Genomic DNA, 12,596 nt, shown 5'->3' on the forward strand with positions numbered 1-12,596 from the left:
TACATCCATAAGAAGCAAGCAAAAAGTTCAAGTGCTGCCAGTATTATTTTCACGACTTCATGCATTTTCATACGTTGCCATCTCGACAGAATTTCACTCCGCTGGTCTCTGGTTATAGGGTTGCTAATTGAGCGTACTGAGTACATTAAAAATAGGAAGAAAAGTTCAATTTTGTTGGAAAGTGTTTTTTAATCGGCGCTGCTGTTAAAAATGGTTCGGCTCGCCGCTGCATGAAAATTTTCCACGCCGCCGAATATTTTTCACCAGGCCGATGATAGCCATCAAAGGACTATTAAACCAGTAGTTTGATGGGTTTCGTACATCCTATCTGAAACACAAATTTTCATCAAGTTCATATTACATTTACCTACACAGGATTTTATTTTTACACGATTTTTTTACGCTCGTGTTTTTTATCGTGTGACTTCAATTTACCGTCAAACTCTTCGCAACATGTTTCAAAAAATCCAGGATAAATCAAAGAAAAATCACATGATAATTGATATGCGTTAAACATTTAGGATGAGTGAAAAATTGAGAAAATATAAATCGTGTAAAAACAGAATCCAGTGTACTTCCAAGTATGCCGCAATTGTTTGGTGGCTACCTTACTAGCTGATTTTAATATATTTTTAAGCATGCTTGGCCAACTTAAAAATATTTTCTTTGCCCCACAGACTTTTTTCAAAGATTTAAATGGGAAGGAATCATCTTTGAGAATCATTAGAACAAAATTAGTGCAGAGTGAAAAAACGTTTTTGATTGTAAATCAATAGTTAATTGATTGTTTCTATAGTTTTACTATTTGTACTAAAAATTTATATATTTGCAGTCTAATGGAACCATAAAGATGTGCCAAATATTGCTTTTTGTTGTTGAAATAATTTGATAAAGACACAGCCTAAGAAATCAATTGTTTTCAGGAACTTCCGGAATGGCTGTTGAAAACTAATGATGATCTCCTATTAACATTTCTTAAGTGTTTCGGTCTGAAAATATTTTAAATTTTCATTTAAAGACTCAGTAAGTCAGTAAGACTAATTTTCCCAGAAGAAGGCTGCCAAACATAGCCGAAACGTCAGGCAGTTGAAACATTATCGTTTACAGAAAACAGTGGAAAATATTACCAGTTCCTGGAGGAACTTCTGGAGGAACTTCCGGAGGAATTCCTGGAGGAACTTCCGGAGGAGTTCCTGGAGGAACTTCCGGAGGAGTTCCTGGAGGAACTTTCGGAGGGGCTCATGGAGGAACTTTCGGAGGGGTTCCTGGAGGAACCTTCGGTGGTATTCCTAGAGGAACTTCCTGAGGAATTCGTTTAGGAACTTGTAACCTGCACACGTCCGATGACCTCGCGATAGCTGCAAAAACAGCTGACAAAGTCGCCGCATGAAATGGAAACACAATTCTATCTACCGTGTAAAGCACATCACGTACACAACACACCAACAGAACATTCGTTGCCGAATTTGAAAAAAAAGTCACATTCCAGTCTCTCCAACGAAATATCCACAAAGGGCAGCTGATAGACCACATACCAAACACTGAATGTTTCGACAGTAAATCAACTGGCTACCAAAACGAACCATAAATTGGTTGCAGAAAGGCTCCGTCAATTAAATCTTCTCCCAGCATCCTGCCAAGCACTCTCCTGAGACGATCTCCCGACTTCGGATGATGATAAGCGACAAGAATCATCATATCTAAGGAGGCACAGACAAAATCCAAAAATCACAACCAGTTATCGGTTAACTGCCAAGCAGGCGTATGCAAGTTTTGAATGATTTGGTTGTCGCCGTGCTATTCGCCTGACCGACAGTATCGGATTAAAGTGTTGAATATAACTATTTGTGAGCAGTGCAGTGGGTCTTCTTTAGTGGCTGATGATAAGGTAGCCGCTGGGCGGAGAAATTTAAAGTGACTGTGCTAATTTTGGATTCACCCCACAGCCCTATATTGCCAAAATGATGTACCAGCTCCAAATAGCAAGTGAAATGGAGTAGTTGGTGGTTTGCAATGAGATCGGTAAGAGAGAAGATCTGAAGCAAATCCGATATGTGATATACCTTCAACAGGCCTTTCGATCGCTGCAGAAGTTTGTGTGGCGTGTTGGATGAGTTGTAATCCAGAGCGATGGTGCACCGCATTGGCTGGCACGGATAGCTGGCGTGAGCCGGCGGCATTATGGTTCTGTCCGGACAGACACGATGGATTGTGGTCGCCGAGGGATACACGTTTGCACATACACTCACACAAATTAAACTTTAGGTTAAGGATTAACGTAAGTACCTACTAATATACACTATTAAAATTCATGTGAAATTTGGGTTTTTTTATTTTGTTGCAATGATTGCAATGCAATGATTCCGAGTAGTGCTTTTTTATGGGACCATTATATTGTTAGAACCAATTGTTGGTGGTTCTGGGTACTTGGGCAATGAGGACTGCTATCTTCGCCTCTTTCAAACTTTTGTCTCCGTCTCATGCGGCCCCCCTCAAGGGAGAGGTGACAAACTTCTGAAAAAATCCGGTGAAATTTTGGTTGTTTTTCTATTTTGAATATATTTTAAAATTGATATAATTTTCGTTTATTTTTGACCCTTCCTTCGGAAGTGTCTAAATAATTTCACTTTGTATGCGTTACGCAGGTGTGTTACGTATTAATCTATCAAGAAATCTCGTGAATTATTAAATAAAATGTATGGTATTTGAAACAAATTCACTTTGACATTGAAAATATAATTATAACAGATGATATGATATGGAATCATGCCTTTTTTTCTGATTTGTTTCAAAGAAACAAATGATTTTAATTGAGGAACATATAGAAGCATGTACAAAAAAATCTTCTCAGAAAAGCAAAAACGTAAAAATTGAAAGGGATTTCAAAAATTTCTTCAGTGGAAGCTAGATAGCAAATCTGAGCATGTTTTGAGACACTAATAGATCACTTGTATGCATGTATGTGTGCGTATGTGTGCAAATTCTAAAATTTACTACCATAAAAATCTAGCTCATTTTTAAGGTATTGAACAAGTTTAGTTTTATCAAATTAGACATCCATAAGGCGAAATATATGTTATTATTGAACGCTATTGAGTTTCGTTCAGATCAATGACTGATTTAGTTAGTTATGGAATAATTAATATCAAGGCCTCTGGAAATTACGAGTACACTATATGCAACCAGCGTTACGACAGTTACTAACCATGTTACAATAGTTATTCAATCCGACGAGCGCCTTAGGGAAGGGGGGCAATATGCCCTAGCTAAGCAAACACTGCTCTATTGTCTTATTTGTAACGCTATTCATGGGTATTTTTACATTATGCATCAGTTAAACAAGTTAGCTAGTTGATGCCATTCAAAAATTGTCAAAAATATCAATCATATTGATAATATTCACATTTCAAAAAGGTGGTGATATTTTGTTACCGGAAAACTCATGAGGCAAAACGCCTTTTAGCTGGCAGCTCCTAGGGAACAAAGTACCACGCGTCGGCGAATCAGCATTCTAGTATGGATAGTCCGTGGAGACGCAAGTACTTTGTAGGTTATTGCCACTAGGGCGTTTTGCCTCGCCAAAATGTTAGATGTTTCTTCAAAATGTGGAAATTTTCGGTTTTTCCGACCTTCCCAGGCACTATTTTGAAACTTTCTTCGCTTATCCTACATAATTTTAGATCTAGTTTTGTTACGGACATATTAATGACGGTAAATATGAGGGAAACCACAAAAGGCGTTTTGCATCGGGGGGCGTTTTGGGGCCTCTTCCCCTTTAGACAGGCAGCATGAAGTGCAGTACGTTATCATTCGTTGAGTTGTCACTCAACCCATGACATCCGCCTTTGGGTAGGCAATTATTTTGTTACTTTCACGGTAAATCGCCGTGGGAAGCTGAGTAGTTTTATCTCGTTTTAAATGCTGGAGTCTGGGAAAAATTTCCTTATAGCTAAGGAAGGGTCAAAATCTCACTGTAGGTGGATTATTCTGGGTTTTTATATTAATGATTGTATTTTTATTTATTCAATTGATACAAAACCAGCAGCGGCTTGAAACGACGATTGTTACCTCCTTAACAGGAGATGTTTTTCTTCCGTATCATGATCTCAGAAAAGCAGTGATTAGTCTGTAACAGAAAAATAACATTCTTCACTTATAATTATCGTCCATTTTGAAACATTTATACCATCGCTACTCACCTTTCTTGGTTCGCAAGTGCTGCTCTATTTCGGTTTTCCAATCAATTTTTGTTACGCTCATTCCATCACCGGGTGAAGGAATTCTGGGCAAAATAGTCAACGACCCAACAGATTGTTTCCGGCACCGACGAACAAACTATTTCGTACTGTTGATCTGCATGGGGCTCGACTTTTTCTGATATAGTACGGCATCAGGGTACAGCTTCTGGCAATTGCAAAACATCGGTAGATACTGGAAAATCTTTAGCGTTTAGCCTGCAATCATCAAATTTTCACTTAAAATTGGGTTTACATTGAATTTCATTAACAAAGAGAATATCTTGTTACCTGAGTTGGAAGCAGTAGGGGAAGGTGGGTAGACTTGATCCCCGGGGAGACTTGATCACCCCCTCTTTTATAGAGAACTAAAGTAGTTTTGTTTGGAAGCCCCCCTTTACAAAGGGGGAGGGGTCTCAAACCATCTTAAGAACCTTCCCCGACCCCAAAAACCTCTGCATGTAAATTTTCACGCCGATCGGTTCAGTAGTTTCCGAGTCTATAAGGGTCAGACAGACAGAAATTCATTTTTATGTATATAGAAGAGAGAAGAAGAGAGATTAGAAACAAACAAAACATCGATGGGAATTCGGCTATCTATTGGATGTGGAAAGGTTGCCGTGAAATCATGGGGAACGCTCGCTTTCAAAACACCTTGAATTCGATGAATGCCGCTTCCAAGGAAGTAAATGATGTGTACCTGAAACTTGTTGACGACCTGAAAATGGAGGTCAAAGTCGCTAAACTGAGGCTTGAAATTCAAGCCGGGTTCAATATGCTTTCTCCAGCAATTATGTCCCAAGCTTCTAATCGCTTCCAGTTCAACAACAGACCGACTTTGAAGAGATTTCGCGATCGGGACGAAGTTTCTATGCTATCTTCTAATCGACCGTCGAAAGTTTTTCTTGGCACTAATCCATCTATCAGTGTACCTAGTACATAGGGCAGAACATCGGATAGTGCGGCTAGCAAATTTTGGCTATATTTATCAAAAATTTCACCAGAGGCAACCGAAGATGACATTGTCGATCTGGCCAAGCAATGTTTGCAGGTGGATGATGTTGTAGTCATATCGCCAATACCAAAAGGGTGGCCACTATCAACGTTATCGTTTGTCTCCTTCAAGGTTGGTGTCAGTCAAGAATGGAAAACAAAAGCGCTGGACTCATCATTTTGGCCTTCTGAAATCGAATTTCGGGAGTTTGTAGAAACAGCTCCAGTATTCGACATTTATGGAAAACGGGTCAGAGAACCGACTCCGGTACATCGAACGGTTTAGAAGTTCATCAACACCCAGCATCAACATTAGCACAGATCCAGCAATAACAGCCAGCACAAATTCGATTCCAGTCTTTTCATCCCCTGTGATTGCCTCAGATACTTTAACCTCGATTGTAGTGCCCCCCTAATCGGAATCGAATCAACCCGCTTCTTTTCCACTGAAAGTGTACTATCAAAACGTTCGTGGTCTGAGAACAAAAACGAATACTCTGCTTCTGTCGTTACTCGATTGCGATCTTGACATTGTTGTTCTGACAGAAACATGGCTTCACTGTTACATCGCTTCCTCTGAATTTGCCAGTAGCTATATTATTTACCGTTGCGATCGTAACGCTTCCACTAGTAGTCTCCGTAGAGGTGGCGGCGTACTAATTGCTTTCCTTCGGAACTGCAGTGTATTTCGGTGAACCTCGTCGATTGTGATTGCCTAGAACAAGCCACTGCTCGCATTATTCTGGCTCAGTTTTCGCTTTACGTTAGCTGCATCTACATTCGCCCAAACAGCTGCCCTGATATCTACACGAAACACGCGGATTCGATTAGCCAGATACTGAACCGTGCCGATTCCTGCGCCGTCATTGTTTGCCTTGGAGATTACAATCTGCCGAATCTAGTCTGGCATTTCGATGATGAAATTAACGGATATGTACTTGCCTATCAACGCGTCAACTGAGCAGGAGCTTGCTCTACCAGAGTCCTTGTTATCCTCCGGTCTGCATCAGATCAATGATCTTCTGAACGCGAACGGAAAACTTCTTGACTTGGTGTTCGTAAGCGATCCATGCATCATAGATCTCTTCGAGTCGCCATCTGCTCTTTTAAAAATTGACCCTCATCACAAGCCATTAGTTTTAACCGTTGACGTCCATTCTCGCGATGAAAGGTCAGTGCCAATATCTACCGTTGACTACGACTTCAACAGGTGTGATTATCAAATCGTCAATGCACGGATTGCTGCCCTGGACTGGAATCATGTTATGAATTATGCCTCAATCGACGACTCTGTTACCGCGTTCTATCGCACCATCGAACAGATCATCCAAGAAAACGTTCCGGTCAATATTTGCCGACCACCTAAGAAGCACAATCAACCCTGGTGGACGCCACAGCTCCGGAATCTTCGCAATCGTCTGCGGAAATGCAGGAAGAAGTTCTTCCGCGAAACAGGATTGAAGTGAACGCGGCTAATCTGCGGTTAGATGAAGAAGATTATACTCGTATGCAACATTGTCGGTTCCGTGAGTACATGGAAACCCTTCAAGCAAATTTGAAAAATGATCATTCAGCGTTCTGGGCCTACATTAATAAAAGGAAGGGGTCGAAGAATATCCCTGTTGACGTCACTTATCGTACGCTTTCCTCCCTATCACCTGACGCAACAGCAAATTTGTTTGCCAGCTTCTTCCGCTCAGTACATGACGACAATCCTCCTCCATTGGATCAAAGCTACATCGAAAGTCTTCCGTCCGGCTTCCTCAAGTCACTTTTAGCAATGCAGATATTTTTGATGCTCTCAGCTCGCTTCACACATCAAAAGGACCGGGACCTGATCACTTACCGCCCACCTTCATCAGACAATGTGCTTCATCGCTGGCAATGCCCATTGCTTCAATTTTCAATCGATCTATGAGCGATAGTGTTTTCCAGGAAGCTTGGAAGCTTGCTTCGATCGTTCCCGTGGACAAATCCGGTAACATACATAGTGTAGAGGGGTTAGGGACAAAAGGTCGAAAGACAAAAGGTCGAAAGGACAAAAGGTCGAAAGACAAAACGTCGAAAGACAAAAGGTCGAAGGGACAAAAGATCGAAAAGGACAAAAGGTCGAAAGGGACAAAAGGTCGAAAGGACAAAACGTCGAACGGGACAAAAGGTCGAAAGGACAAGAAACTGAAACGGAAAGAATCAATCTCGCAACAGAGTTGGCCTACACAGTTGGCAAAAAAATCTGCTCTTTTATTTTTCACTATTTTTAACAATTAGATAAAATTCATTCAGTGAGTACAACTAATAGATGGATGTTTGAGTTTTCTAAATGTCATTCCGATTTGTCAAAATGGCGCACACCGGATATCAAATACACTGGCGTGTATTACACGCAGGTGTATTTTTAATGCACGCGTCTGCATGGCTGAGGCGTGCACTATTTTGACAGATCAAAGTAACATTTAGAAAACCTAGACATCAATCTATTATTTGCACTCATTGAATGAATTTTATTTAATTATTAAAAATGGTGAAAAATAAAAGAGCAATATTTTTGCAAACTGTATAGGACAACTCTGTCTTGTGCAATACAGGTTTTATTTCAACAATCTTTTTGCCTTTCTCGTATACTAAGTATACGGTAAAGGCTATATGATCGCTCCAAAAACAAACTTTTTATAGAAGGCCCGGAGACCCATAGTGTTATATACCGATCGACTCAGCTCGACGAATTGAGGTGATGTCTGTGTGTATGTGTGTGTGTGTGTGTGTATGTGTGTTCGTCTGTGCGCACCCACCCAAAAAAAATGTCACTCATTTTTCAGGTACTTATCCTTAACCGATTTACTCGCAACAAGTTGCATTCGACGCAGGGCACTCTGCCATTGTTTCCTATTGAAAATTGGTCAGATCGGACTATGGGCTCGAAGGCTATGGCCAAAATATCACTTTTATTACAGAAAAAAATGTCACTCATTTTTCATGCACTTATCCTTAACCGATTTACTCGCAACAAGTTGCATTCGACGCAGGATACTCTGCCATTGTTTCCTATTGAAAATTGGTCAGATCGGACTATGGACTCGGAAGTTATGGCCAAAATACCACTTTTTTATAGAAAAATTGAGTAAAAAAATGTCACTCATTTTTCAGGCACATATCCTTAGTCGATTTACTCGCAACAAATTGCATTCGACGCAAGATACTCTACCATTGCTTCCTATTGAAAATTGGGCAGATCGGACTATGGGCTCAAGAGTAATGGCCAAAATACTATTTTTATAATGCACGAGAAAGGCACCATCACCGCTAGGTGGATTAATCAGGGTTTTTATCTCTAACAGAACTATCTAGATATTCTTAATATTGTTTCATAGTCATTACTCCTTCTTTGAAAATGGCTCATTCTTCAACTTTGATTAATGTGATGAGTGTGTAATTTCCAAATTCCTTTGGAATACACAAAACTTGTTATCAGCTTGTTCTTGCAGTTGACAGCCACTTCTCGCGCGCGACAGACGTCTTTCCGCACAATTCATATATCTAGTCTATTGCATTGATTAATTCGTGTCGTTTTTGTTCCGAAAAATTGCATTCGGCACGAGATGTCACACAGAAGGAACACTCTCGTCGTGGATTTCAGTGTCCTGCCAAAGCGACCGGCGTTGGACCAGGTAAAGGAGTTTCTCGAGGAAGATATAAAGATTGACATGGAAGATGTTAAAACTATCCAGTTACACAACCTCAAAAACTACGTGTATATTGAGATGCACGACTCCGGCGTAGCCCCACGACTACAAAAACAACACCATCTCAAACACTCATTTGAACATCTCGGTGTACACTACTATATACCAGTGTACGTTGATGGTCCCGCTACCACCATCAGGATCCACGATCTCCCGCCGCGAATGGCCAATAAAATCATATCCGATCATATTGAGCAATATGACAAAGTCATCTCTATCCACAACGAAGTATGGAAAAATTTCTTCCCAGGAGTGTCAAATGGTGTGAGAGTAGTACGTATTAGGCTGGAGAAAGCAATACCATCACATATCGTAGTGGACAATCATACGACACTTTTGACCTACCGCAAAGAAGCTAATGCACCAACCACCGCGACTTCGCATACGACAACAAAATTGAACGATGTCGACACACAGACCAACAGCGCTAAAAACATTACTCCAGTGGCAGACTCAACTGGAGCCAGCGAGGCCTATAATAACGACAACGATGACGGTAACAATGGCCAACAAAGTATAGACAACTTGATAAGAGAAATAGAAAACGAAATCGCAGAGAAGAGGCGGCTGTCAACGAGTACGAGTGAAACAAGCAGCAACGTAGGGCATGACGCAAAACGTTCGTGTAATGAGGGATGCCAATCACATAAGGAAGTGCAAAACGGAGAAGAAAATTGTTGCGAAAATTACTTTGATTCTGATTGGAAAGTCTACAATACCAGATCAAGAAAAAAATGATTTTGTATTTATTATATTATAGATGTAAATTTCGGACATGAATGCACTTAGAGTGTAAAATGTCAAAAATAAACAAACAAACAAACAAACAGCTTGTTCTTGGTCGACCTTTTGACCTTTCGACCTTTTTGTCTTTTTCGACCTTTTGTCCCTTTCGGCCTTTTGTCCTTTTCGACCTTTTGTCCCTTTCGACCTTTTGTCTTTTCGACCTTTTGTCCTTTCGACCTTCTGTCCCTTTCCACGTTTTGTCCTTTCGACCTTTTGTCTTTCGACCTTTTGTCTTTCGACGTTTTGTCCTTTCGACCTTTTGTCGTTCGACCTTTTGTAATAGATTCAGTGTAGAGAACTACCGTCCGGCATCAATCTTGAACTGTTTCGCCAAAGTTTTTGAGAGTCTTTTTCACGAAGTGTTATACCCAGCAGTACAGTCTATCATCTCCGAGTATCAACATGGGTTCATGAAAAAGCGCTCGACGACATCCAACCTAATGGCATTCACTCATACAGTGCTAGACGCATTGGAGAACCGTAGCCGACCGGGTCGACGCTATTTATTTTGACTTTTCAAAGGCGTTTGACAAGGTGCCACATGCACTAGCGATAGAAAAACTTGACCTACTTGGATCATTCGGTTGTTAAAATCGTACTTATCCTCTCGCAAGGATTTCGTCGAAGTACATGGCGCCAAGTTTGACATTCTCTCTGGAGTACCGCAGGGCAGTATTTTAGGTCCGCTCATCTTTATTCTTTTCGTCAATGATCTGTGTAGCAACCTGAGCTCCGGAAAACAGCTTTATGCGGACGATTTGAAAATATACCGTGTCATAAAATCGCTCGTAGACTGTTGTGCCTTATATACTGATAGTGTAAATGTTGCAAACTGGTGCAAGATCAATGGTATGCAGATGAACCCGACTAAATGCAAAGCCATAACATTCACTCGTTGCCGATCTTCTATAACCTATGACTATTGTCTGAATGACACAGCGCTTCAGAGGGTTACATCGATCAAAGACCTTGGAATCGTTCTCGGCAGTAAGCTTCGTTTTACGGAACATTTATCAGTTACCATTGCTAAGGCCAATGCTATGCTTGGATTCTTACGGCGGAATACAGCACAGTTCGATGATGTCCATGCTCTCAAATCATTATATTGTGCATTAATTCGGAGCATACTAGAGTATGGAGTGCAAATCTGAGAACCGTATCATTCCGTTCACATTGAACGCATCGAGAGAATACAGAAACGCTTCATCAACTACGCCTTGCGCCGCTTACCATGGAACGATCCATCAAACCTGCCTCCATACCGAAATCGTTGTGCTTTGATTGACTTGCAACCATTGGCAGACCGTCGAGTGATGCTTCAGAGGATGTTTATTTTCGACGTCATAACGTGCAACATCGACTGCCGTTACATCCTGGAGAATGTTCGATTTCATGCACCGTCTCGTCAACTCAGGAATCGTCAACTGTTATGGATCCGTGGCCACCGCACACATTACGGTCAAAATAATCCATTGGACTTATGCTGCAGACTATTCAACGAAGTGTGTTGTTTTTTCGACTTTAATGTTAGCAAATTAGTTTTTTTTTAATTGGAATAAGTCAAACCAGCAGTCTGTGCAATCTATAAGTTGAAGACGATGTACAATAAATAAATAATAAGTTTGTTTCGAAATAAGAAGATAGTTTTTTTTCTACCATCGTTATGGATTTGAAACAACAAACATTTAGTTTGAAGCAACCATAATATTAATTTCAACCAACAAGATGGTTGTTTCAAACTATATGACTTTTTCTCCGTGTTGGAATATATTAAATAAAAGCTAGGCCAATATTGTGAGTATGTGAAATTCTCGCTTAACTTTTCAAAAGGACCTAAGTAACATTTTTTCATGAATAATTTGAATACTGCAATCAAAAGCTTTCATGTTGTTCTGTTGATTACGCTATTCAAGTTACTTAGGTCCTTTTGAAAAATTAAGCGAGAATTGAATAGAATAGAGCTAACTTGTCTTGTGTTGTGACAACATGTATAGAATGTTAAGATCGAATCTTAGTACAAAAAGTCTTAGAAACCACCACCGCAAAATAAATAAAACTATCAAAGTCAACATTCACCCATCATTCCTCTGCTTCGACTAGAAATCAAACCGAAGACTAAGATGGATCAACACTGCTTAAACAAACATCAAATATCTTTGACCAGTGACCACGAACATTATACTGCTAGAAGGGTATTGAATATCAATAGAACGAAGAATAGGAATGTTCCCCGAATTCCATCGTATAGAAAAGGTAATCTCAATTCTCGCCTTTTTTCTCATCTCTCATGAATATGAACTTTTACCTCGAAGTGGTTGCACTACAAGACGAAGAAATCTTAGTTCGTTAGTTTGAAGACCCCGCGCGTCTACCATCGCCCGTCACCCGTCAACCAATGAGTCCGGTTTGCCGTCTGTTTAAAGAAAATGGATGGAGAAACTTTTCCAATATCACGGAACACACGGAACTGGGCCAGCATAGAATCTGTTCCAGCGCCCATGTGTAGAGTCAATCGGTCGGAGTTCAATCTTCGGCAATGAATTTTTCATACACGTGCGGTGGCTTGTTCAGTTTGAATGGAGTGCCCAGCGACCTTTCCACAGGTGCATGGGTATTATACCGAAGGATAAACATTTTCCACTGCTTGCAATATCCTTTGGATAGGGTATAGCTGTAATGAGATGTTTATTTATGTTTTCGTAGAGGTTGGAAATCTAAGGTACACAGTACTACGCAATGGTGGTGTTTTTATAACAACAAGTATCAAAGCGGATCAAAGTGCATTTTTTTTAAAAATCAATTCTAATTTTTCGTATTCATAAGTTATCTGTTTTTGGGCTGC

General features: G+C 40.4%; 1 protein-coding gene across 1 annotated transcript; it reads left to right on the forward strand.

The window, feature by feature from the left end:
- The first annotated feature begins 8,824 nt into the window (after positions 1 to 8,824).
- On the forward strand, positions 8,825 to 9,706 carry LOC134214533 (uncharacterized). Its single transcript, XM_062693893.1, has one exon. It carries the CDS (start codon positions 8,825 to 8,827, stop codon positions 9,704 to 9,706), a length of 882 nt encoding a protein of 293 aa, XP_062549877.1.
- The last annotated feature ends 2,890 nt before the right edge of the window (positions 9,707 to 12,596 follow it).

Source organism: Armigeres subalbatus, chromosome 2 (assembly GCF_024139115.2).
Source record: "Armigeres subalbatus isolate Guangzhou_Male chromosome 2, GZ_Asu_2, whole genome shotgun sequence".
In the NCBI taxonomy this organism is placed as follows: domain Eukaryota; kingdom Metazoa; phylum Arthropoda; class Insecta; order Diptera; family Culicidae; genus Armigeres; species Armigeres subalbatus.